The 27996-nt window shown below is 30.1% G+C and overlaps 3 protein-coding genes and 1 long non-coding RNA gene across 6 annotated transcripts in view; 2 read left to right on the forward strand and 2 right to left on the reverse strand.

Moving 5' to 3' along the window:
* Positions 1-108: 108 nt before the first annotated feature.
* Positions 109-785, reverse strand: LOC142238097 (uncharacterized). Of its 2 annotated transcripts, XR_012722645.1 has the most exons (4): positions 730-785; positions 443-610; positions 273-378; positions 109-207 (listed from the first exon to the last, which is right to left on the reverse strand). It is a non-coding gene; the product is annotated as an uncharacterized LOC142238097 (long non-coding RNA). The 2 variants fall into 2 exon arrangements; XR_012722644.1 differs by having other exon boundaries at positions 443-768.
* A 1505-nt stretch (positions 786-2290) lies between these two features.
* LOC142238087 (putative cytochrome P450 6u1) lies at positions 2291-18616 on the forward strand. 2 transcript variants are annotated; one of them, XM_075309629.1, is made up of 3 exons: positions 2291-2377; positions 11772-13376; positions 17494-18616. In XM_075309629.1, exons 2-3 carry the CDS (start codon positions 12284-12286, stop codon positions 17907-17909), a joined length of 1509 nt encoding a protein of 502 aa, XP_075165744.1. In that variant the 5' UTR covers positions 2291-2377; positions 11772-12283; the 3' UTR covers positions 17910-18616. The 2 variants fall into 2 exon arrangements, with proteins under 2 accessions (XP_075165744.1, XP_075165743.1); XM_075309628.1 differs by having other exon boundaries at positions 2292-2424.
* On the forward strand, positions 2604-11928 carry LOC142238093 (putative Ufm1-specific protease 1). The gene is made up of 2 exons (XM_075309642.1): positions 2604-3182; positions 11509-11928. Exons 1-2 carry the CDS (start codon positions 2604-2606, stop codon positions 11635-11637), a joined length of 708 nt encoding a protein of 235 aa, XP_075165757.1. The 3' UTR covers positions 11638-11928.
* A 6676-nt stretch (positions 18617-25292) lies between the features above and the next one.
* The window catches only part of LOC142240007 (putative cytochrome P450 6u1), a 3293-nt gene continuing 589 nt past the window's right edge, over positions 25293-27996 (reverse strand). Inside the window, exon 2 of the mRNA XM_075311726.1 lies at positions 25293-25708. Coding sequence (XP_075167841.1) covers positions 25293-25708 — 416 coding nt within the window. The remainder of the gene's footprint in view (positions 25709-27996) is intronic.

The raw sequence follows: 27996 nt of genomic DNA on the forward strand, positions 1-27996 counted from the left end.
CTGATAATAGCATATGAATTAAACTGACGATGTGATGCACATTTTCATGCAGAAGTTGTTGATTTCAACAATTTGTTGTTTTTAACAATTTTAATTGGTTGCACTTGCAATGTTTCTGGAAACTTTTTCTTGTCGAAAAGCCACTCAATTTTCATTGGTCAGCTTCTTATTGTTTGCAAGAATGTAGCATCCAAAGATTTTAGTTTTCTGCAAAGAGATTTAAATTTAGTGACTTCTTTAAAGTGTTGATTTAATTTTTCGTATTGACGTACCAATTATTATAAACTATTTGAAGCAGTTCCAGTTAATTGTCCACCTTTTTTTCATTGTTCAGCTTTTTAATGTTTTCAAGAACGTAGAATCCATAATTTTAGTTTTCTGCAAAGAGATATACATTTAGTGACTTCCTTAAAGTTTTATTTCATTTTTTATTTTCACTTACCTATTTTTATATACTATTTGGTTATTTGTCTAAAATTTTCCATTTTTTTTTATTTCTTGCAATTGACCACGAACTTCGTTGCACAAATAAGTATTGAAAACCACATGGTTTTTTCGTTGCATTTTAGGGTAGTGTTTTGTCAAAGTTTTCTCATATCATCTTCAACACCTTTTCAAAGATTTCGTCAACATTTTGGCAAATTGGAAGTAATTCGCAAACAATTTGAAGATGTATTGCAGATGAGCTATTTCAAGTCAAGTTGAATTTATGTTGAAAATTATATTTACCCTCAAACTGAAAAGTTGTTCCATTTGAAAAACGCTCATTCTGTGTTTATTGGGCTCCCAATAAACACAAACGTTTGAAAAATGCTAAATTTCAACAATTTTTCAAACATTTTTTCAAAGGATTAGGGTAATATTCAAGTTGAGAAATTGTTGAGAAAATCGCGTTCTCAACAAAAAACAGACATTACCCTCAACAGTGAAATTCAACACATTAGAAATAATATCTCAAGTGTTATCTTCAAATTGAAATGCATCGCTACTCAATAATTTGTCAAACAATTTTCGATGCGAGTCAAATTCAAAATTAACATCGTTGCAAATACTTTTCAACCTAAATTTGTATGAATGATGTCCCCACTTCAAATTGAAAGTCAAAGCCAAAATTCTATGAATTTTGTATAATTTATTCATTTTCATCAAAATAAAATATATAATAATACACTACACTACATAATACACTACAATACCAATTGATAAATAATAATCTTATTAAACATATCAACAAATAAGAAAAAAAAAAAACAAACAACACTTTTGCATTGATAATTCGATTTCCTTCCTTTTGGTGTCATAAAACAGCATTAGCATGCCGGCAATTTGAAATTAGTAACGTACTGGACCGCGTGTTAGAATTGATTTCACAAAATATCCATTTTAAACTGATAATAGCATATGAATTAAACTGACGATGTGATGCACATTTTCATCCAGAATTGATTCCAACAATTTGTTGTTTTTAACAATTTTAATTGGTTGCACTTGTAATGTTTCTGGAAACTTTTTCTTGTCGATAAGCCACTCATTTTTAATTGCTCAGCTTCTTAATGTTTGCAAGAATGTAGCATCCAAAGATTTTAGTTTTCTGCAAAGAGATTTAAATTTAGTGACTTCTCTAAAGTGTTGATTTAATTTTTCATATTGGCGTAACAATTATTATAAACTATTTGAAGCAGTTCCAGTTAATTGTCCACTATTTTTTCATCGGTCAGCTTTTTAATGTTTTCAAGAACGTAGAATCCACAATTTTAGTTTTCTGCAAAGAGATATACATTTAGTGACTTCCTTAAAGTTTTATTTCATTTTTTATTTTCACTTACTTATTTTTATAAACTATTTGGTTATTTGTCTAAATTTTCCATTTTTTTCTTGTAATTGACCACGAACTTCGTTGCACAAATAAGTATTGAAAACCACATGAGTTTTTCGTTGCATTTTAGGGTAGTGTTTTGTCAAAGTTTTCTCATATTATCTTCAACACCTTTTCAAAGCTTTCGTCAACATTTTGGCAAATTGGAAGTAATTCGCAAGCAATTTTAAGATGTATTGAAGATGAGCTATTTCAAGTCAAGTTGAATTTATGTTGAAAATTATATTTACCCTCAAACTGAAAAGTTGTTGCATTTGAAAAACGCTCATCCTGTGTTTATTGGGCTGATTTCTTTTAATTTGTCAAAAATATAAAACTCTGGCATCACAACATACAGTGTTGTAATCTGGTAACTCATGTTTAGTTTGTTTTGGGGGGATTGGGGCTGAAAAAAAAATCAGTTGTTGTTTTATTCCAGGTGACTAAAGTTGATTATTTGTTATGTGTTATGTTTTCATTGAATGAAGCGTATAAAGTCCAATATCGTTAATTCGTTTCATTGTATGCTAACAATTTCGTAATTGCGGGTTGTAATTGTTAATGTTAATGTAATTGTTAACTACGTTCGCTATAAGTCGTGAATATATTTTATTATTAACAAAGATTTTAAGAAGATTTCTACAAAATTTGTAAAATTGATTGCGTTGTGATTGTTTGAAAACAATTGAACTGTAGTTCAAAGAGTAAAATAAAAAAATATACATAGATAAAAATTAACAACCTTGATATGGCGCAGTGTGACGTCAAGGATGAGTTCAAGGCAATAACAACCTCCAAAACATATCAATATGAACTAATACGACAAAATATAGTGGAATCCATACCGCCTCCTGTAGTAGAAAATGATAGTTACGAGACGTTGTTAACACGTGGGAACTTTACCTACTTCCATTATGGATGTGATGGATTTCACGATAATGGCTGGGGTTGCGCATATCGCACTCTGCAGTCAATGATATCGTGGATTCTGAATAAACGTAAATGGAATTCATCACTGAATATTCCCTCTCTAAGGGAAATACAAGAGATTTTAGTTGGCATAGAAGATAAGCCACAACGTTTTATTGGATCTCGAGATTGGATTGGAGCTTTAGAAGTCTTCTATACGGTCGACACCCTCTACGATGTTCCTTGTAAAATCTTACATGTAACCAAAAGCGATGACTTGCAAAAGCATATACCGCATTTATTGAAATATTTTCGAGATTATGGTGGTTTTGTTATGATGGGTGGCGATATGGATGCTGCATCGAAAGGAATAGCGGGTGTTCACAGCAATGGAAATGATTCCTATCTCTTGATTGTGGTAAGTGTGCAATTACATTTTTAGTAAAATTCTATTTGATCAAAAGATCAAAAAATGATGCCTGAAAACTAGACAAAATGTATGTATGTTCGGATTGCTAAACATTTATCGCTAATTGGTTCTATCCCAGTTCCGACCGAACTCTCTAAACGTTTTTCGACTGAGTTTGATCTTTTCCAACAATTTTGGGGTATATTCCACAAATACATTCTTAGAATACCGCAGGCACAAAAATCCTACGAATTGATATCAGGAGATTTTAATGTCCACGAAGCGAAGAAACTCATTTTACCCAATTCTTGGGTGACGCGTGCTGAGTCCCGTTGAAATGTCCATGTTTGTCTGCCCTGTGTCTTTGTGACATTTTCAAGATAATATTCGGCATATATTTTGAAACCTCGGTCGATGGATACGAGCGAACATCGGCCGTTACGGCGGACCATGCCATTACCATCGGTTGCGTTTGAGTTCTGGTTGTCTCTCAAAGGTGTAAAGTTTCAGCAACCTCTTTGGCAAGTATGTAAGTCAGATAATTTTCTTTGTGCACAAGGTTAGGTTAGGTTATAGTGGATGAAGCCACACCGTAGAAAAAGGGATTGGTTCCCACATATCTATAAGGAATCACAATGGACCCGGAAACCATTGTGATCACGGTTGCCACTCGAGCCAAAAATAATCTACCAACATTTGGAGAAAATGTTACCAAAAAAACTACCAAACCAATAAATCTAATTTTGTCAAAATTATATTTCTATAGAAAATTTTGTCAAATTTTTATTTCTATAAAAAATTTTGTTAAAATTTTATTTCTATAGAAAAATTTGTCAAAATTTTATTTCTATAGAAAATTTTGTCAAAATTTTATTTTTATAGAAAATTCTCTCAAAATTATATTTCTATAGAAAATTTTCTCAAATTTTTATTTCTATCGAAAATTTTGTCAAAATTTTATTTCTCTAGAAAATTCTCTCAAAATAATATTTCTATAGAAAATTTGTCAAAATTTTATTTCTATAAAAAATTTTGTCAAAATTTTATTTCTATAGAAAATTTTCTCAAGATTTTATTTCTATAGAAAATTTTCTCAAGATTTTATTTCTATATAAAATTTTGTCAAAATTTATGTATCTACTCTATAATGCAAATATTTACCATCTCACTGACAACTTCAAACTCAATACGTTTTAATTTCTTGTTTACTATGTATAAAGGGTTGTGCGTTAGGATTTTAATTTTAAGTTTTTTTTTTTAGTTTCGTTTTAATTATAAGGTTAAGTTTTTATTTGGAATACTAGAGCTCTATTGATTGAATTCTATCAACATGTTGTCCAGAAGGGCGTTGGTTGATTAAATAAATAAATAAATTGTATTTCTATAAAAAACTTTGTCAACATTTTATTTCTATAGAAAATTTTGTCAAGTTTTTTTTTATTTCTAAAGAAAATTTCTTAACGATTTTATTTCTCTAGAAAATTCTCTCAAAATGTTATTTCTATAGAAAAGTTTCTCAAAATTTTATTTCTATAGAAAATTTTGTCAAATTTTATTTCTATAGAAAATTTGTCAAAATGTTATTTCTATAAAAAAATTTCTCAAGATTTTATTTCACTAGATTTTTTTTATACGAACGATCCCATCGCCCACTTTCTCGCCCCATCCGACCGTGAGAGTCTCGTCCCCATGTTTTTATTTCTCTAGAAAATTTTCTCAAAATTGTATTCCTATAAAAATTTTTACTTCTTTGTACTTCTTTGGAATATTTTACAAAATCTACATAACATCCAAAATTCTACCAAAAGACAATAAAAAATCTACCAATTTACAGTCCCGTATATCTTGCAAAGAAAATAGTAGGAGTCTTCCGTTGCTTCCGGGTCCAGACACTATCTACAAATATCATCAGCCATTAAGCTAATACTTACCGTGTCTTTGCCAATTGTGTTACGTCCTGTTATGATGCCTATTAGTGGTCTCAAATCAGAAAATCAGAGTTTTTACTACTGTTGTCGTCCCATATCAGTTTAGTAAGGTTAGGTTAGGTGACAGCCCGATATATAAGGACTATTCAGTCCATTGTGATACCACAGTGGTGAACTTCTCTCTTATCACTGAGTGCTGCCCGATTCCATGTTAAGCTTAATGACAAGTGACCTCCTTTTTATAGCCGAGTCCGAACGGCGTGCCACATTGCAGTGAAACCACTTAGAGAAGCTTTGAAACCCTCAGAAATGTCACCAGCATTACTGAGGTGGGATATTCCACCGCTGCAAAACTTTTTGGTGTTTTCGGTCGATGCAGGAATCGGACGCACGATCTTGTGTATTCAAGGCGGGCATGTTAACCAATTGCACCACGGTGGCTCGCAGTCCGTAGAGGAAGCCCAACGTCTTTTCCATAAAATGTTGGATTTGACATTAATTCTTTAAGTATATAAGGATAGCGGGAGGAAAATATATGTAACGATTTCGTTCCGTTTCCCAACACAGAGTAATTGCTTTGTTCACAAACTACTAAATGTGGAAAGGCTTACAGGTGTTTAAAAATGAACAACTTTTTTGTAGCCCCTATCTTACAGTTTTAAATATGCAGTAGAGTTATATACATTTCTGTCCATACCAGCGGTGTTTTTACTTGATCTCTTATTCTGTACTTCTAACATCGTCTTATAATTGCATCCTCACCAAGACGGTATATAGATCATACCGTTGGAAAACTGTAGAGAAATCGATACGTTTAAAATTGAATTTGCTATTCGTATTATTCTTTGATGCATATCTGAATTTGAACACATCTAAATTTATTCTTTATTAGTATATATATACCTCTACCCAAAGTATGTTAATTAAATAATCTGGTTTTGTGTATATATTAACTTTTCAAATGTATCTCAAACAATATTTAAATATGTATGCCTAATACTGTCTCAAGAAGGTAGAAATACTTTTGCCTTAAAGTACTAAGTCTACTTCAATAACAATATTTCTCCCTCATGCAAAATCAATGTAAGAACTTAAGGCTATGCGATATAAATATCGCAAATATGCTTCAAAATTTTAAAGTGAATATTGATTTAAACAAATATATAGTATGTAGTAAAGATTATAGTGGAGTTCAGTACAGCTTTTTATTCTTTTGCCGTTACTATCAAAGTCCATAGATGTTTTGAAAGTGTGAGCAGCATACTTGTAGTAATGGTTAAGTTAGGTTAGGTTAGGTGACAGCCCGATGTATCAGGCTCACTTAGACTATTCAGTCCATTGTGATACCACATTGGTGAACTTCTCTCTTATCATTGAGTGCTGCCCGATTCCGTGTTAAGCTCAATGACAAGGGACCTCCTTTTTATAGCCGAGTCCGAACCGCGTTCCACATTGCAGTGAAACCACTTAGAGAAGCTTTGAAACCCTCAGAAATGTCACAAGCATTACTGGGTGGGATAATCCACCGCTGAAAAAATTGTTGGTGTTCGGTCGAAGCAGGAATCGAACCCACATGCTAACCATTGCACCACGGTGGCTCTTGTAGTAATACTGCTTCTTTGAAATAAAGCAATTTTTAGGAAACTTTCTTTCTTTAAATCTACAACTTTAACGGAGAGACGTAAATTTCAATTATTCATGTCCTAAATTTAAAGGAAGGTTAGGTTAAAGTGGCAGCCCGATTTATTTTCAGGCTCACTTAGACTATTCAGTCCATTGTGATACCACATTAACTAAAAGTACATATTACATATGGACACTTTTAGTTATAACTGCTGAACCTACTCGATTATTTTCTTCTGCTGAACCAACCAGATTGTTCCAAAAACATTAGCAGACTGCTTAAATTAACATTTTCCAGGTCCGCCAGTAATTTAAAGCAAAATGCAGGATACTCGCCCAAGAGGTGTTTAATTGATTCCTTTTCCTCCGCATCATGACATGCATTAGTTATTATATTTAAAATAAACAATTCTTAAAGCAAAGATTATAAACTTTTTTATACCCTCCACCATAGGATGGGGGTAAATTAACTTTGTCATTCCGTTTGTAACACATCGAAATATTGCTCTAAGACCTAATAAAGAACATATATTCTGGGTCGTGGTGAAATTCTGAGTCGATCTAAGCATTTCCGTCCGTCCGTCCGTCTATTGAAATCACGCTAACTTCCGAACGAAACAAGCTATCGACTTGAAACTTGGCACAAGTAGTTGTTATTGATGTAGATCGGATGGTATTGCAAATGATCCATATCGGTCCACTTTTACATAGCCCCCATATAAACGGGCCCCCAGATTTGGCTTGAGAATCCTATAAGAGAAGCAAATTTCATCCGATCCGGATGAAATTTGGTACATAGTGCTAGTATATGGACTCTAACAACCGTGCAAAAATTGGTCCACATCGGCCAATAATTATATATAGCCCCCATATAAACCGATCCCCAGATTTGGCTTCCGGAGCCTCTAAGAGAAGCAAATTTCATCCTATCCGTCTGAAATTTGGTACATGGTGTTAGTATATGGTCTCTAACAACCGTGCAAAAATTGGTCCACATCGGTCCATAATTATATATAGCCCCCATATAGACCGATCCCCAGATTTGGCTTGCAGAGCCTCTAAGAGAAGCAAATTTCATCCGATCCGGCTGAAATTTGGTACATGGTGTTAGTATATGGTCTCTAACAACCGTGCAAAAATTGGTCCACATAGGTCTACAACTATAGATAGCCCAGCCCCCATATAAACCGATCCCCAGATTTGACCTCCGGAGCCGCTTGGAATATCAAATTTCATCTGATTCAGTTGAAATTTGGTACGTTGTGTTAATATATGGCCTCAAACACCCATGCAAAAATTGGTCAAATCGGTCCATAGTTATGTATAGCCCCTATATAAACCAATCACCAGATTTGACCTCCGGAGCCCCTTGAAAGAGCAAAATTCATCCGATTCGGTTGAAATTTGTTACGTGATGTTAGTATATGGTATCCAACAACCATGCGGGAATTGGTTCATATCAGTCCATAATTATATATAGCCCCATATAAATTCATCCGATCTGGTTGAAATTTGGTACGTGGTGTTAGTATATGATATTTAACAACCATGCCAAAAGTGGTCCATATCAGTCCATAATCATATATAGTCCCCATATACACCGATCCCGAGATTTGGTTTTGGAGCCTCTTGGAGGAGCAATTTTCATCCGAGTCAGTTGAAATTTGGTACATTGTGCGTTAACAACCATGCCTAACTAGGTCCATATCGGTCTATAGTTATATATAGCCCTCAGATAAATCGATCCCCAATCACACAAAAATTGGTCCATATTGTAATGACCCATCTCTTATCAAATACTATACCTTATGTGCGGGTGCTACCTATAATGCCGGCCTTTCTCAGGGCAATGGGGGGTTGTTCTTGCCATAAGGTATAGATTTCGGCCAGTTAACATAAATTAATAAATTTTAGGTAGCTCTTGTTATAGAATTGCCATGTTAAAACAAAAAAATGAAACAAAACAAAATTCACAGGGTAACAGAAATGCCTACATTTTGGAAGAACTAATGGTGTAGTTTGTCCTTCCTCTTATACCCTCCCATCCTTGCTCGATGCGTTAAGACATCGGCTCACTGTGCGACTTAACCAATTATGGCTTCATTTTTGTGAAAATGGTACAAAAAAACCTAGCGAGTCATCTTTAATTAAATTTATTATAAACAAACATACTTCAATGAAATTATAAGAAAATGTACCAGTAAAATAAAAAAGGTGGATTGAAAACTTAAATGTTGGAAAATGTATCAGGAAGATTAAAATTTTATAATGTTGAGACAAAGGTTTTAATATAATAATATAGCTAAAAGGAACAAATCTTACTGTATAGACGATATGCCAGACAAAATTAATAAAAGGAATTGTACTACTACTTGTAATATACAGGGATTTAACAAATTTTTAATTTAAGACAGTTTAATATTTGGTATACTCACGGTCTTTATGTCATGTTCCTTCGTTGACAAGCGCTTGTAACTTGGAAAGGACACCGTATTTATAATTAAATCTAGATGGATTGTAGTAACCATATGTTGAAAGAAATGGTGGAAATAAATAAAATATGATGATGATTTAAAGATAATTCTACCGATATAGTATAGAGATAATTCAAATGATACTAATGTAATTGCAGCTATAGCACTCCGCCTTTTCTTTATTTCCAAACAGAAACAATTTTGAATTCTCCGAGCATGATTACCCTCGACATTACAAATAATTAATCAATAGACAATCTTCTTGACCATATTGGTGGTGTGTTTTTTTCTTTTGACTATTTGATGCTACTCGCTTTGACAATTTTGTTTTTCTTTTCCAAAATTTGAGATTTGAAATTCAATTACGAAGGGGTTTATTTCATGATGCGCATAATTTTAATGGTACAAAATCCTACCGACATCCTCTTTAGCATATTTGCCCCCAACTATAATAATTCTTGAATGAGCATGAACGGCGCTCGATGACATAACGATGAAATATTATATATATAATTTTTCTTCATGCGAATTTACCACAATCCTTTTTGTTGGGATAAATTTATTTTTGACGTCGCTTATTCAAGTTCCAATTGGTAGTCTTTAAATTATTTTTTTCAAATTATTTTTTTCGATCGATCATGAAGATTTTTCTAAAAATTCTTTGTTCTTCTTTTTTTTCAAAAATTTTTTTTCCCTTTTTTTCTCTGACAAATATCTCAAACCCCTTCGTTTTTTCTTTTTTTTTTTTGCTCTCCAAGCCAATTTCAAAAAAAACTAGTGTTTTTTTTTAATATTTGTGAACCCTCACAATATCAAGTTCATAATTGTAGCCCCCATATTTCAATTCTGGCTCTCCACGTACCGTGCAAAAGTCCATATCGATTTGTAATTATTTGTAGACTTACCTATACATAACTTTTTCGTCTAATATATACGACGTATGGACTAACTCACAATTTAGAAAACGATGTTAAGAAGTTTTAAGATACCTTGTATTAAGTATTATATATATAGTTGTTTTTAATTAAAATTTATTTTACAGAAATTTGTTCTTAATATTTTGTAAATTGCATATCCCAAAAATTTAAGTTACATAATCTTTCATATTAGTCATTTTTTTCAGTGTATGTTGGAGGCTACAAAAAGTTGATCTTGACCTAAAAACAAGTTCCAGTTGTCTTTAAAGAATACATTTTGTTTTCATATTTTGGCCTATTGTACCGGCTTTGTGTTTAAATAACGTTTCCATGTACGCAATATATTATTCAATATTTTGTTGTAACCGATTATTCTTTGTTCTCATTCACTCACCGCAATACACATAAATGTATCGAATTGTTTATTTTTTTTTAACAAGTGCAAAAATATCTAGAAAGATTATAATATTAGCGAAAAATAGAATATAATTAGTAGCTCCTATACAGATTTAATCGAAGGTAATGAATATATCTACATATATACACGGAAAATATATGTTTGTACGAAATTCTTCCAATTGTTTTGCGAAACGAAAAGAACAAGTTCGTTCGTTTGGTTTGAAACAAATGGTTAAATCGAAAATTTTTTGATTTGCGAAAGCGATTAACGGAACGTGAGAGATTTACTATGCTAACACTACTGCCAACCCATTAAATTCGAGTTATGGACAATTCGAGTTAAAGACATTCTAGTTAATGTAGATCGACTGCACTTCCCATTAAATTCGAGTTATGGACAATTCGAGTTAAAGACATTCTAGTTAATGTAGATCGACTGCACTTCCCATTAAATTCGAGTTATAGACAATTCGAGTTAAAGACATTCTAGTTAAAGTAGATCGACTGCACTTCCAAACAGTTTTGTGGTTTGGATTAAAAAAACCTATTTCCATCCAGAAAAGAGTTTGAATAGGTAACATTTCGTGTCATCTACATCGTACTTGAAATTTTCGGCCCCATTCTATAAGTGTAACACTTATATTTGTATGTTTTTCATTTATACTTATAACGGCCATTTTCATGTAGCTCCGTTAGGTTTTAACTGTCAGTTAACTGAAAATAAACTGCTCCGGTTAACTCTCTGGTTAACTTTAACTGAAAAATTTTCAACAGTTAAGATCCTAACTGACGTATGGAATAAATAGGCCAAATAGCAGATATCTCCACAGTACGGCTTAAAAGTTCGTTAGCTAACGTAGCACTAAAGGAGCACTAACAGAATGGGGGTAAGAGTTACCCACTTTGTAATGTGTATTGAATTTTAAAATGTTTTAACCAACTGCATGCTATTTCTCTACTGTATTTTAATTTTTTTTTTTTAATTTTTTTACAGGATCCCCATTACTCTGGTGTACCAGCATCCATAGATGATCTTATCAAAAAAGGCTATATACGTTGGCAAAATACTAAAGAATTTGTTGATAGTTCCTTTTACAATCTCTGTTTGCCATATCTAAAATGAATTGCATTTGGGAATCGTTAATTAATGTGACATATTCTTCAAAAGGGGGATTGTTGTTCAAAAAATTCAATTAGCTTTGTACTCTCCAAACTTTCTTTGTATTAAATACTTTTTATGCTCCTATTTATTTGCAGATACTCTCTCTAGCACTCAAATGAGTTAAGAAAACATTTGTAAATTTAAATTTAGTCATTAAAAATACGAATGAACGATATAAACCTCCAAAAAACAAAAACAAAAACAAAACAAATAAAACCACAATCAACAACAACAACAAAACCGAAAACGAAACTGATAACTTTTTTTAATAGAAGTATTGTTCTTGGCCAAACAACCTAACAAATGCGGACGTTAACTTCTAAAGCATGGTGAGCAGTCAGCATTATAAACTCATAAATAGAATTTCGATAAGCATACCAAAGTGTTGAAGAAATTTCATTTGATCAAAGAAAGAGCTATTAGAATGGAAAGTTGAAATAATTGTCTGCCGTAGCAATTATATTTCACTTGCACTTTACGAACAAATAAAACGAAACGAAGGATATATCATCTGGAGATGGCATTAAGTTAAATATACTAATTAATGAAAAGAAATAGTGTACTAATCGTTAGAAGTTAAACTACCACGCTAAGAAGAAAAGCAGAAATGGATTTTCTACATCGTCTACTACTCACTGTTGTGGGTACTGCTTCATTTTGTTATTTTGTGATAAAAGTGGCCCTAGGCCATTGGAAGAGACGGGGTATACTTCATGAAAAACCAAAGAAACCCTGGGGCCATTTAAAAGGTGTTGGCCGAAAACGACATGTATCTGAAGTTCTACAGACCCTCTACGATAAGTACAAAGGTCAAGCGCCATTTGTAGGCTTTTTTGCATTACTGAAACCCATGCTGCTCATATTAGATCTCGACTCTATTCATTACATATTGCTCAAAGATGCTAAATATTTTATGGATCGTGGTTTGTACTATAACATCCAGGATGATAGTCTGTCCGGCAATCAATTACAAATGGATGGTGTAGAATGGCAACACATGCACCTTAAACTAAAGTCTTTGCAATGGCAAGAAAAACTACGAAATATGTTACCCGCCTTACTAAAAGTCCAAAAAACCTATGACACCTCACTCAAAGATATAATTGTGAAATCTGAAATTGTACAAAATGTTACCGAATTAGTGGAGGCCTTCAATATTGATTGCATTTCTTCACTGGCCTTTGGTTTGGATGGAGATTCTTTGCGCTATCGCAATACACAATTCCATAATATGTGTAAATCATATACCAAAAGTAATTTCAATATATTCAAAGCTTATTTGGCATTTTGTTTTCCAAATGTGGCTCGTCTGCTCCAATATCATATGTACTCACCTATGGCCACACAATATTTCCACAAGTTAATTTCGGATAAACTTAACGAACGTGAATATCAACATACACAATCGCTTCAATATGATTTCTTACAACTATGGTGTGATTCACGTAAAATAACTCAACGTAATCAAATGTTTAAGAAATTGGAAAATCATGAAATTGTGGGTCAAGCATTTAGTTTTATCCTTGCTGGTTTGGAGTCCTCTACAACGACATTGTCATGTTGCCTTTATGAATTGGCTTTACAACCTGAGTTACAGGAAAAAGCTCGAACGGAAATTGGAACAATTTTATCCAAACATCAGGGCCAACTATCTGAAGATGCACTAGAAGAATGTGTATATTTGAAGCAAATTTTAAATGGTAAGTTGTTGAAAAGCTATATTTACATCTATAGAGATATATCTGAAAATGATCGATATCGACTTTTTTCAATATTGCAATTGTTTGTGTAAAAAGATTTTCATTTTTTTTCTTATAATCCTGAAACTTCAGGAACTGCTCGGCTTATGAAGATCTATTTTCTTAATGTCTTAAAGGGAATGGGTGTTAGTGGAGTTTCTTCTTGTTTTTTTATTTTTTATTTATAGAATGGCAGTGCGACCACTCGTGCCAAAAATAATTTACCAAAATTTGAAAAAAACAAAAAAAAATACCAAAAATATACCAAATACAAAAAATCTTACTTTGAAGTTTTTGGTCAAATTTTTGTGTTTATTATGAAAAAATATTTTTTTCGTTGAAAAAAGTATTGCAATATTATATATTATGATCTTTCCGATTAGTGACAGCTTTTTGGGTGCATAAAATATCCCTTTAATTATAAATGAGTCGAATTTTAAATGTTTTAATGATTTTAGCTTTCACCAAGAACGAAAAGTTACTACTTCTACAAAAAGGGAGAACTTACAACGGAATTTAATAGAATGGCTTAACACTAAAAATTGAAGTTTCTAAAGATTTTTTTCAAAGAACGTTGCGTCAAAATATTATTTCTATAGAAAATTGCGTCAAAATTTTATTTCTATGGAAAGTTTTGTCAATTTTCTTTTCTATAGAAAATTTTACCAAACTTTTATATCTATAGAAAATTTTGTCAGAATTTTATTTCTATAGAAAATTTTGTCAAAATTTTATTTCTACAGAAAATTTGGACAAACTTTTATTTCAATAGATATTATACGAACAACGGCCATACTCCATTTTATTTCTATAGAACATTTTGTGAAAATTGTATTTCTATAGAAATTTTTGTCAAAATTTTATATCTATAGAAAGTTTTTTTTCAAAATTTTATTTCTAGAGAAAATTTTGTCAAAATTTTATTTCTATAAAATTTTGTTTCAATGTGTTATTTCTATAGAACATTCTGTATAAATTTTATTTCTATAGAAAATTTTGTCATCATTTTATTGCTATAGAACATTTTGTCAAAATTTTATTTCTATAGAAAATTTTGTCAACATTTTATTCCCATAAGAAATGTTGTCAAAATTTTATTTCTATAGACAATTTTTTAAAAGTTTTATTTCTATAGAAAATATTGTAAAAATTTTATTCCTATAGAAAATTTTTTCTATAGAAAATTTTGTCAAAATTTTATTTCTATAGGAAATTTTATGAAAATTTTATTTCTATAGAAAATTTTGTCAAAATTTTATTTCTATAAAAAATATTGTCAACATTTTATTTCTATAGAAAATATTGTCAAAATTGTATTTCTATAGAAAATTTTGTCAAAATTTTATTTCTAAAGAAATTTTTGTGAAACTTTTATTTCAATATAAATTATTCGAAAAACGGCCATACTACATTTTATAGAACATTTTGTGAAAATTTTATTTCAATAGGAATTTTTGTCAAAATTTCATTTCTATAGAAAATTTTTGTCAAAATTTTATTTCTATAAAAAAATTTGTCAAAATTTTATTTCTATAGAAAATGTTGTCAAAATTTTATTTCTATAGAAAATTTTGTCAAAATTTTATTTCTATAGAAAATTTTTTCAAAATTATATTTCTATAAAATTTTTTGTCAAAATTTTATTTCTATAAAATTTTGTCAAAGTTTTATTTCTATAGAAAATTTTGTTAAAATTTTATTTCTATAGAAAATGTTGTCAACATTTTATTTCCATAGTAAATTTTGTAAAAAAATTATTTCTATTGAATTTTTTTTTTTAAATTTTTATTTTTATAGCAAATATTGTCAAAATTTTATTTCTATATAAAATTTAGTCAACATTTTATTTCTATAGCAAATTTTGTCAAAATTTTATTACTATAGAAGACTTTGTCAAACTTTTATTCCTATAGTAAATTTTGTCAACATTTTATTTCTATAGAAAATTTTGTCAAACTTTTATTTCTATAGAAAATTTTGTCAAAATTTTATTTCTATAGAAAATTTTGTCAAACTATTGTTTAGAGAAGCTTTGAAACCCTCAGAAATGTCACCAGCATTACTGTGGTGGGATAATCCAACGTTGAAAAACTTTTTGGTGTTCGGTCGAAACAGGAATCGAACCCACGACCTTGTGTATGCAAGGCGGGCATGCTAACCATTGCACCACGGTGGCTCCCAAAAAACGTCCATACTAGATTTTATTTCTATAGAACATTTTGTGAAAATTTTATTTCTATAGAAATTTTTGTCAAAATGTTATTTCTATAGAAGTTTTTGTCAAAATTTTATTTCTAAGAAAATTTTTTAAAAATTTTATTTCTATAGAAAATATTGTCAAAATTTTATTTCCATAGTAAATTTTGTAAAAAATATATTTCTATCGAAAATATTGTCAAAATTTTATTTCTATAGAAAATTTTGTCAAAAATTTATTTCTATAGAAAATTTTGTCAACATTTTATTTCTATAGACAATTTTATGAAAATTTTATTTCTATATAAAATTGTGTCAAAATTTAATTTCTATAGAAAATTTTGTCAGAATTATATTTATATAGAAAATTTTCTCAAAATTTTATTGCTATAGAAAACTTTGTCAAAATTTTATTTCTATAGAAAATTTTGTCAAAATTTTATTTCTATAGAAAATTTTGTCATCATTTTATTGCTATAAAAAATTTTGTCAACATTTTATTGCTATACATAAAAATTTGTCAAAATTTTATTTCTATAGAAAATTGTATGAAAATTTGATTTCTATAGAAAATTTTGTCAAAATTTTATTTCTATAGAAAATATTGTCAAAATTTTATTTTCATAGTAAATTTTGTAAAAAATTTATTTCTATAGAAAATTTTTTAAAAATTTTATTTCTATAGAAAATATTGTCAAAATTTTATTTCTATAGGAAATTTTGTCAAAATTTTATTTCTGTAGAAAATTTTGTCAAAATTTTATTTCTATAAAAAAATTTGTCAAAGTTTTATTTCTATAGAAAATTATGTCAACATTTTATTTCTATAGTAAATTTTTTAAAAATTTTATTTCTATAGAAAATTTTGTCAACATTTTATTTCTATAGAAAATTTTGCCAACATTTTATTTCTATAGAAAATTTTTTTAAAAATTTAATTTCTATAGAAAATAATGTCAAAATTTTATTTCCATAGTAAATTTTGTAAAAAATTTATTTCTATAGAAAATTTTTTAAATTTTTTTTTTTCTATAGAAAATTTTTTAAATATTTTATTTCTATAGAAAATTTTTAAACATTTTATTTCTATAGAAAATATTGTCAAAATGTTATTTCTATAGAAAATTTTGTCAAAATTTTATTTCTATAGAAAATTTTCTCAAAACTTTATTTCTATCGCAAAATTTTGTCAAAATTTTATTTCTATTGAAAAATTTGTCAAAATTTTATTCTATAGAAAATTTAGTCAAAATTTCATTTCTATATAAAATTGTGTCAAAATTTTATTTCTATAGAACATTTTGTGAAAATTTTATTTCAATAGGAATTTTTGTCAAAATTTCATTTCTATAGAAAATTTTTGTCAAAATTTTATTTCTATAAAAAAATTTGTCAAAATTTTATTTCTATAGAAAATTTTGTCCAAATGTTATTTCTATACAAAATCTTCTCAAAATTTTATTTCTATAGAAAATTTGTGAAGTAGCTTTTAGGTGGAGAGAAATGTTTTGCAAAATCTACCAAAAAATCAAGAATTCTACCAAATAGTAAAAAATTTACCATTTTTGATAGAATTCTACCAACTGTGGCAGCTGTGAGTGCTATCAGTTTTAAATGTATCAACAGACACTTGAACAAGTGATGAATTCAATAATGTACGCATGTAAATTAGTTTTGCCGTTGCCATCCCGGTCGATAATCGGACCCGGCACCTTCGACATGCAAAACTAAAGCACTTCCACTATGCTACCGTAACCAATGATCACGTTTCAAATTTTGATCATAAGTTCTTATTTTGGTTTAAGATTCCTTAGATATAGTTTTTTTAGTATCATAAGCATTGATTTCATTGCTATCAACTTCTGTTTTTTTTTTTCTTCAGAAACTCTTCGCAAACACTCCCCATATCCATTCCTATTGCGTCTCACTACCAAAGAATATGAATTGCCAAATTCAATATTTATGCTACAGGAAGGTAATCACTTAATTATACCAACATCGGCAATACATCATGATGCTGATTACTATCCGAATCCGGATAAATTTGATCCAGAACATTTTCATTCCAAAAATGTACAAAAACGACCACAGTGTGCATTTCTACCCTATGGCCTAGGACCACGAGCCTGTATGGCTCAGCATTATATACAACAACAAATGCTAATATGCCTTGTAACCCTATTACAACGATATAAATTTTCACCGTGTGCCGAAACAATAATACCTTTGACCTATGACAATGCGAAAGTGTTGAGGAAACCAAAAAAAGATATATGGCTATCAATGCAAAAGATATAAATGAGACCGACCGTATCAGAGCTCTACCATGTACCATATGTATATATATAAATGTAATATGTAATACATCAAAATGTCCATACTTAGTACGGATAGAAATGGATAATTTAGTTACTTTTTGTTTACATTGTTTTATTTTATTAATATTTTGTTTTTATTATTACACCACAAGTATGAAAACTATAATTTTGTAAGAGAAATGTATTTGTGCTATATAAGTCTTTTGATTTTATAGTACCTCAGTGCGTATGTATGTCTTAATAGTCATGTAAGCGTTCCATTTAATGCGGTTTATTTTGTTGTTATATGCTTTAAACACTTGTATTCACCTGCATTCACCTTATACACATGTTTGTGTAAATGTGTTGACTATAATTTAATTATTTTAAGTTTTTCGTTTTGTACAAAACGATGGAGTGGAGTAGTTTAATAAAACGGGTTTTTGTATGCGAATAGAAGTGCAAATTGTTACGTCTGGAGTTTGGTTTTGTATAACTTGTGATATATTGTTGTATTGTTTTAATTAATTTTTTTTTCGCAAGAGTTTCCTCCATTTTATATTTTTTTTTGGTTTATTGCTTTGATTTCTTATATATTTTAATATTTAAGAATATGTAGTAAATTTATGAAAAGGTTTTATAAATTATACTACATTGTATATAAATGAAATATATATGTGGATGAATAAAATTACTTTTGAAATTGAAGTGTTGAAGTTTTGTTAACTGAATTTTTTAGTGGTCCACAGAGTTTTTATATGGTTTGATATAATTTTGTTTTTAAAGTGTGTAGGGCCCAAATGGAGTTATTTACCCCAGCCAGATCTATACTAAAGACTATGGAAAAGTTTATTCGACAGTCGTCAAAACCGACTTTGCCGAAAGATTACGCCTGCCTACAACCAGGAAAGGAAACCGGTATTATTGCACTCTTAATCTCTTGTCCTATCACGATAAATCGGCAAAGATGCAAATTTATTTATTTATTTATTTATTTATTTATTTACACAGCATAATTAGCAGCTGGTTACAGTAAAATAAAAAGTATGACGCTTATAATACATTAAAAATAAAATAAAATAAAATAAAATAAAATATATCTATATAATCTATTTTAGAGATTGTAGGGACAATAGAAGATTTATAGGCAGGATTGGGACTAAGAATTGGATACAAACAACAAAAAAACAAGAGAAAAAAGAAGAGAAAAAAAAGATAAGATAAGGAACAATTTTACAACAAGAATTGGGAATATAGTGTAAAGCTGGAGTAAATTCATTGCGGAAAAACTGGGATACCAGGGATAGAATGGGTTTTGTATTAGACGAATTATGGGTCAGGAACTAAGAGAATCAGGAACTAGGATGAATCAGGAACTAGGATGAATCAGGAACATGGTGATAGCAGGAATAAGGACAGCAGGAACGGATACAGGAAATGACGCCAAAGCATAGTAGGAGCATAGTAGTATGTTGAAAGGAAGAAATTTAGGCAATTACAAGGCAGGAACCAGGAAGAATCAGGAACACAGCAGTATAAGGAAATGGAAAATAAAATCGGAGAGAATAATATCGCTTGAACGGGAGTTATTGCAGGAACATGGTGATAGCAGGAATCAGGAACACGGTGATAGCATGAATAAGGATAGCAGGAACGAACACAGGAAATTACGTTAATGGACAGGAGCATAATAGGGAGTTATTGCAGGAACAGACAGGAACAATAAAATAAGAAATACGATAAAATAAGAACAATAAAATAAGAAATACAATAAAATAAGAAATACGGAGAAGTGCGAAACCAGTTGAATACCATCTTCCCCGAAACCACAAATGATAAACGGCTGACAACTTTCTGCAATCACTTGACAGATTTTGCCGATCCTCACTTTTAGCATCTCACCAACATCGAAATAATGTTAGCCAACGACCAAATTCCAAAAATTCTTCGAGCAAGTCTAATCCAAACGTCTTCATCAATGCCAATTGCCCAGAGTACTGTTTTTGGATGGACCATATCGGGAGCTTGTCACTACTAAGTTGCAATGCTGCAAGAGGGGCCGTCCTAGCTAGTTCAACAACCCTTTAATTATTATATTTTGTTTTCCAAAGTCTTTTGTATATATGAATTTATTAGAATGAATTAAGCAATTGCCATTTCTATGTAATATTTTATTTGAATTTCTTTATATATGACAACCCTTTATCCAATTGACCCAATAATGAATTAAAAGCTTTCACTCGATTGGATAAAGGACCACCATTTTAATAAAGTTTCCAATTGAATTTCGCTGAATTGTATCTTAGACTCTCTAAAGATGGCATGAGTTAACCTTCTAAGGCCCCAGTTTCTTTGTCAGCTGATTAAATATTCAATGTTAACGACACAAAAGCAAGAAAACTAATCAAAAAATTTTATAGAGTAAAATTCAGTATATGCATAAAATGCTCTTGAACAGGTTCAACTAAGTTTTCTTTTTATTTTATTAATTTTTGTTATCTTAAGGTGTGTTTTACTAAAAGCTTCCTTATTTAATGAAGCCCGCCTAAAGGGGGGATTGGGTATTAGAGGTTTAACGAAGCTTCACTTGTGCCACAACAACTCAAGCGGTAAGGAGCTAAAACCTCATCAATAAAACCTTTTGTATGTCATACTCAAACGAAACCCTTTTGCCTTTTTCTTTATTGCTTTGAAAACTACCATATAATAATTACGATTGTGGAAGTTTTCAAATATATTTACAGGCCACTTCTGCCCACAATTGTAAACGCCCGAACGAAAACATGTATAGTCTGGTGTGTAGGGATTTGTATCTGGCGTTTATCTTCTTAATCTTCTTTGTCGACAAAGCTCGAATAACAATTATGAAAATTTTCCACATTTGGGAGGTGTCCGCTTTTCAGAGCACCCAAGTTTGACAGGTGTTCCTGTACTTTAATATTTTTGAAAGTTAACTCAAATCTGCTAATCAATTTTTGATGTTGGTCAAAATGGACTTAAGGACTTTTTTTAGGTTAGGTATAGTGGCAGCGCGATATTTCAGGCTAAATTGGGCTACTCAGTCCATTGCTTACAACAGTGGTGAACTTCTCTATTATAAATGAGTGCTGCCAATTCATATTCAGCTCAATGACAAGGGAAGACAAGTTGAAAAGTCGACTTTGCATTAAACCTTTCGACCCTAAAGTTGGCTGTAACGGTATCGAAAGATACAAGTGTTTTCTTCAAGTTGAATAAAAAAACAGCTAATTTGGTACGCACGTGCCTCAAGAAAAAAATATTTGTGAATTTGAAAAAAGGTTATTATACATGTGACTTTTTTCAAAAATTACAACAAAAATATTGAAAGTTTGTATTAAATCTGTTGTAGTACATATCAAATAAAATATTTGTGGAAGTCATAAAAACAACAGGTGAGGTATTTTTAAAGTTGTAAAGTTGCCTGTGGCCAACTTTTGGCAATTATGATAGTAAATTTATATACTTTTAGACATGAGACCTAAAGAAAACGGTTTGACCAACAATGACATTGAACAAATTTTGAACTTCGATTAGGTTAGTTTAGGTTGTAGAGGATGTCATAAATTTTAGTGTTGATGTCCACTTAGACCAGTATAGGTCCATTGTGATTCCTCGATGTGATCTTTCATCTTCATCCTTCCGATGAGGTCCGCTTTGTACCAGAGCTTCCTCTTGCTCGTTCTCTTTGAAAGCAATCTTAGAACAACCAACCTGAGGCCCTGATGAATGCAAGTATGTCCCTTAAACTGCACTCCCGCAGATCAGTGAGAGCCTGAAAGAAAAAGGAGCCCAGTATCTTGTTTCTTCTAAAGGATAAAGCTGGACCCTGGCACAGGAAGTGGTACGAGTCCTTCGTAACTTCCGGATCCAGGCACCATCTACAGATATCATCGTCTTTAAGTCCTATTCCTATTGGCCACAGGCAACTTTACAACTTTAAAAATACCTCACCTGTTGTTTTTATGACTTCCACAAATATTTTATTTGATATGTACTACAACAGATTTAATACAAACTTTCAATATTTTTGTTGTAATTTTTGAAAAAAGTCACATGTATAATAACCTTTTTTCAAATTCACAAATATTTTTTTCTTGAGGCACGTGCGTACCAAATTAGCTGTTTTTTTATTCAACTTGAAGAAAACACTTGTATCTTTCGATACCGTTACAGCCAACTTTAGGGTCGAAAGGTTTAATGCAAAGTCGACTTTTCAACTTGTCTTCCCTTGTCATTGAGCTGAATATGAATTGGCAGCACTCATTTATAATAGAGAAGTTCACCACTGTTGTAAGCAATGGACTGAGTAGCCCAATTTAGCCTGAAATATCGCGCTGCCACTATACCTAACCTAAAAAAAGTCCTTAAGTCCATTTTGACCAACATCAAAAATTGATTAGCAGATTTGAGTTAACTTTCAAAAATATTAAAGTACAGGAACACCTGTCAAACTTGGGTGCTCTGAAAAGCGGACACCTCCCAAATGTGGAAAATTTTCATAATTGTTATTCGAGCTTTGTCGACAAAGAAGATTAAGAAGATAAACGCCAGATACAAATCCCTACACACCAGACTATACATGTTTTCGTTCGGGCGTTTACAATTGTGGGCAGAAGTGGCCTGTAAATATATTTGAAAACTTCCACAATCGTAATTATTATATGGTAGTTTTCAAAGCAATAAAGAAAAAGGCAAAAGGGTTTCGTTTGAGTATGACATACAAAAGGTTTTATTGATGAGGTTTTAGCTCCTTACCGCTTGAGTTGTTGTGGCACAAGTGAAGCTTCGTTAAACCTCTAATACCCAATCCCCCCTTTAGGCGGGCTTCATTAAATAAGGAAGCTTTTAGTAAAACACACCTTAAGATAACAAAAATTAATAAAATAAAAAGAAAACTTAGTTGAACCTGTTCAAGAGCATTTTATGCATATACTGAATTTTACTCTATAAAATTTTTTGATTAGTTTTCTTGCTTTTGTGTCGTTAACATTGAATATTTAATCAGCTGACAAAGAAACTGGGGCCTTAGAAGGTTAACTCATGCCATCTTTAGAGAGTCTAAGATACAATTCAGCGAAATTCAATTGGAAACTTTATTAAAATGGTGGTCCTTTATCCAATCGAGTGAAAGCTTTTAATTCATTATTGGGTCAATTGGATAAAGGGTTGTCATATATAAAGAAATTCAAATAAAATATTACATAGAAATGGCAATTGCTTAATTCATTCTAATAAATTCATATATACAAAAGACTTTGGAAAACAAAATATAATAATTAAAGGGTTGTTGAACTAGCTAGGACGGCCCCTCTTGCAGCATTGCAACTTAGTAGTGACAAGCTCCCGATATGGTCCATCCAAAAACAGTACTCTGGGCAATTGGCATTGATGAAGACGTTTGGATTAGACTTGCTCGAAGAATTTTTGGAATTTGGTCGTTGGCTAACATTATTTCGATGTTGGTGAGATGCTAAAAGTGAGGATCGGCAAAATCTGTCAAGTGATTGCAGAAAGTTGTCAGCCGTTTATCATTTGTGGTTTCGGGGAAGATGGTATTCAACTGGTTTCGCACTTCTCCGTATTTCTTATTTTATTGTATTTCTTATTTTATTGTTCTTATTTTATCGTATTTCTTATTTTATTGTTCCTGTCTGTTCCTGCAATAACTCCCTATTATGCTCCTGTCCATTAACGTAATTTCCTGTGTTCGTTCCTGCTATCCTTATTCATGCTATCACCGTGTTCCTGATTCCTGCTATCACCATGTTCCTGCAATAACTCCCGTTCAAGCGATATTATTCTCTCCGATTTTATTTTCCATTTCCTTATACTGCTGTGTTCCTGATTCTTCCTGGTTCCTGCCTTGTAATTGCCTAAATTTCTTCCTTTCAACATACTACTATGCTCCTACTATGCTTTGGCGTCATTTCCTGTATCCGTTCCTGCTGTCCTTATTCCTGCTATCACCATGTTCCTGATTCATCCTAGTTCCTGATTCATCCTAGTTCCTGATTCTCTTAGTTCCTGACCCATAATTCGTCTAATACAAAACCCATTCTATCCCTGGTATCCCAGTTTTTCCGCAATGAATTTACTCCAGCTTTACACTATATTCCCAATTCTTGTTGTAAAATTGTTCCTTATCTTATCTTTTTTTTCTCTTCTTTTTTCTCTTGTTTTTTTGTTGTTTGTATCCAATTCTTAGTCCCAATCCTGCCTATAAATCTTCTATTGTCCCTACAATCTCTAAAATAGATTATATAGATATATTTTATTTTATTTTATTTTATTTTATTTTTAATGTATTATAAGCGTCATACTTTTTATTTTACTGTAACCAGCTGCTAATTATGCTGTGTAAATAAATAAATAAATAAATAAATAAATAAATTTGCATCTTTGCCGATTTATCGTGATAGGACAAGAGATTAAGAGTGCAATAATACCGGTTTCCTTTCCTGGTTGTAGGCAGGCGTAATCTTTCGGCAAAGTCGGTTTTGACGACTGTCGAATAAACTTTTCCATAGTCTTTAGTATAGATCTGGCTGGGGTAAATAACTCCATTTGGGCCCTACACACTTTAAAAACAAAATTATATCAAACCATATAAAAACTCTGTGGACCACTAAAAAATTCAGTTAACAAAACTTCAACACTTCAATTTCAAAAGTAATTTTATTCATCCACATATATATTTCATTTATATACAATGTAGTATAATTTATAAAACCTTTTCATAAATTTACTACATATTCTTAAATATTAAAATATATAAGAAATCAAAGCAATAAACCAAAAAAAAATATAAAATGGAGGAAACTCTTGCGAAAAAAAAATTAATTAAAACAATACAACAATATATCACAAGTTATACAAAACCAAACTCCAGACGTAACAATTTGCACTTCTATTCGCATACAAAAACCCGTTTTATTAAACTACTCCACTCCATCGTTTTGTACAAAACGAAAAACTTAAAATAATTAAATTATAGTCAACACATTTACACAAACATGTGTATAAGGTGAATGCAGGTGAATACAAGTGTTTAAAGCATATAACAACAAAATAAACCGCATTAAATGGAACGCTTACATGACTATTAAGACATACATACGCACTGAGGTACTATAAAATCAAAAGACTTATATAGCACAAATACATTTCTCTTACAAAATTATAGTTTTCATACTTGTGGTGTAATAATAAAAACAAAATATTAATAAAATAAAACAATGTAAACAAAAAGTAACTAAATTATCCATTTCTATCCGTACTAAGTATGGACATTTTGATGTATTACATATTACATTTATATATATACATATGGTACATGGTAGAGCTCTGATACGGTCGGTCTCATTTATATCTTTTGCATTGATAGCCATATATCTTTTTTTGGTTTCCTCAACACTTTCGCATTGTCATAGGTCAAAGGTATTATTGTTTCGGCACACGGTGAAAATTTATATCGTTGTAATAGGGTTACAAGGCATATTAGCATTTGTTGTTGTATATAATGCTGAGCCATACAGGCTCGTGGTCCTAGGCCATAGGGTAGAAATGCACACTGTGGTCGTTTTTGTACATTTTTGGAATGAAAATGTTCTGGATCAAATTTATCCGGATTCGGATAGTAATCAGCATCATGATGTATTGCCGATGTTGGTATAATTAAGTGATTACCTTCCTGTAGCATAAATATTGAATTTGGCAATTCATATTCTTTGGTAGTGAGACGCAATAGGAATGGATATGGGGAGTGTTTGCGAAGAGTTTCTGAAGAAAAAAAAAAACAGAAGTTGATAGCAATGAAATCAATGCTTATGATACTAAAAAAACTATATCTAAGGAATCTTAAACCAAAATAAGAACTTATGATCAAAATTTGAAACGTGATCATTGGTTACGGTAGCATAGTGGAAGTGCTTTAGTTTTGCATGTCGAAGGTGCCGGGTCCGATTATCGACCGGGATGGCAACGGCAAAACTAATTTACATGCGTACATTATTGAATTCATCACTTGTTCAAGTGTCTGTTGATACATTTAAAACTGATAGCACTCACAGCTGCCACAGTTGGTAGAATTCTATCAAAAATGGTAAATTTTTTACTATTTGGTAGAATTCTTGATTTTTTGGTAGATTTTGCAAAACATTTCTCTCCACCTAAAAGCTACTTCACAAATTTTCTATAGAAATAAAATTTTGAGAAGATTTTGTATAGAAATAACATTTGGACAAAATTTTCTATAGAAATAAAATTTTGACAAATTTTTTTATAGAAATAAAATTTTGACAAAAATTTTCTATAGAAATGAAATTTTGACAAAAATTCCTATTGAAATAAAATTTTCACAAAATGTTCTATAGAAATAAAATTTTGACACAATTTTATATAGAAATGAAATTTTGACTAAATTTTCTATAGAATAAAATTTTGACAAATTTTTCAATAGAAATAAAATTTTGACAAAATTTTGCGATAGAAATAAAGTTTTGAGAAAATTTTCTATAGAAATAAAATTTTGACAAAATTTTCTATAGAAATAACATTTTGACAATATTTTCTATAGAAATAAAATGTTTAAAAATTTTCTATAGAAATAAAATATTTAAAAAATTTTCTATAGAAAAAAAAAAATTTAAAAAATTTTCTATAGAAATAAATTTTTTACAAAATTTACTATGGAAATAAAATTTTGACATTATTTTCTATAGAAATTAAATTTTTAAAAAAATTTTCTATAGAAATAAAATGTTGGCAAAATTTTCTATAGAAATAAAATGTTGACAAAATTTTCTATAGAAATAAAATTTTTAAAAAATTTACTATAGAAATAAAATGTTGACATAATTTTCTATAGAAATAAAACTTTGACAAATTTTTTTATAGAAATAAAATTTTGACAAAATTTTCTACAGAAATAAAATTTTGACAAAATTTCCTATAGAAATAAAATTTTGACAATATTTTCTATAGAAATAAAATTTTTAAAAAATTTTCTATAGAAATAAATTTTTTACAAAATTTACTATGAAAATAAAATTTTGACAATATTTTCTATAGAAATAAAATTTTGACAAAATTTTCTATAGAAATCAAATTTTCATACAATTTTCTATAGAAATAAAATTTTGACAAATTTTTATGTATAGCAATAAAATGTTGACAAAATTTTTTATAGCAATAAAATGATGACAAAATTTTCTATAGAAATAAAATTTTGACAAAATTTTCTATAGAAATAAAATTTTGACAAAGTTTTCTATAGCAATAAAATTTTGAGAAAATTTTCTATATAAATATAATTCTGACAAAATTTTCTATAGAAATTAAATTTTGACACAATTTTATATAGAAATAAAATTTTCATAAAATTGTCTATAGAAATAAAATGTTGACAAAATTTTCTATAGAAATAAATTTTTGACAAAATTTTCTATAGAAATAAAATTTTGACAATATTTTCGATAGAAATATATTTTTTACAAAATTTACTATGGAAATAAAATTTTGACAATATTTTCTATAGAAATAAAATTTTTAAAAAATTTTCTTAGAAATAAAATTTTGACAAAAACTTCTATAGAAATAACATTTTGACAAAAATTTCTATAGAAATAAAATTTTCACAAAATGTTCTATAGAAATAAAATCTAGTATGGACGTTTTTTGGGAGCCACCGTGGTGCAATGGTTAGCATGCCCGCCTTGCATACACAAGGTCGTGGGTTCGATTCCTGTTTCGACCGAACACCAAAAAGTTTTTCAACGTTGGATTATCCCACCACAGTAATGCTGGTGACATTTCTGAGGGTTTCAAAGCTTCTCTAAACAATAGTTTGACAAAATTTTCTATAGAAATAAAATTTTGACAAAATTTTCTATAGAAATAAAAGTTTGACAAAATTTTCTATAGAAATAAAATGTTGACAAAATTTACTATAGGAATAAAAGTTTGACAAAGTCTTCTATAGTAATAAAATTTTGACAAAATTTGCTATAGAAATAAAATGTTGACTAAATTTTATATAGAAATAAAATTTTGACAATATTTGCTATAAA

Source organism: Haematobia irritans, chromosome 5 (assembly GCF_050003625.1).
Source record: "Haematobia irritans isolate KBUSLIRL chromosome 5, ASM5000362v1, whole genome shotgun sequence".
NCBI classification, from domain to species: domain Eukaryota; kingdom Metazoa; phylum Arthropoda; class Insecta; order Diptera; family Muscidae; genus Haematobia; species Haematobia irritans.

What these genes read in the sequence shown, in the direction of transcription:
- LOC142238093 (XM_075309642.1), top strand. Translation starts at nt 2,604, where the DNA reads ATGGCGCAGTGTGACGTCAAGGATGAGTTCAAGGCAATAACAACCTCC. An exon ending in ATTCCTATCTCTTGATTGTG is followed by an intron (nt 3,183 to 11,508) that starts GTAAGTGTGCAA and finishes ATTTTTTTACAG; the next exon opens with GATCCCCATTACTCTGGTGT.
- LOC142238087 (XM_075309629.1), top strand. Translation starts at nt 12,284, where the DNA reads ATGGATTTTCTACATCGTCTACTACTCACTGTTGTGGGTACTGCTTCA. An exon ending in TTTGAAGCAAATTTTAAATG is followed by an intron (nt 13,377 to 17,493) that starts GTAAGTTGTTGA and finishes TTTTTTCTTCAG; the next exon opens with AAACTCTTCGCAAACACTCC.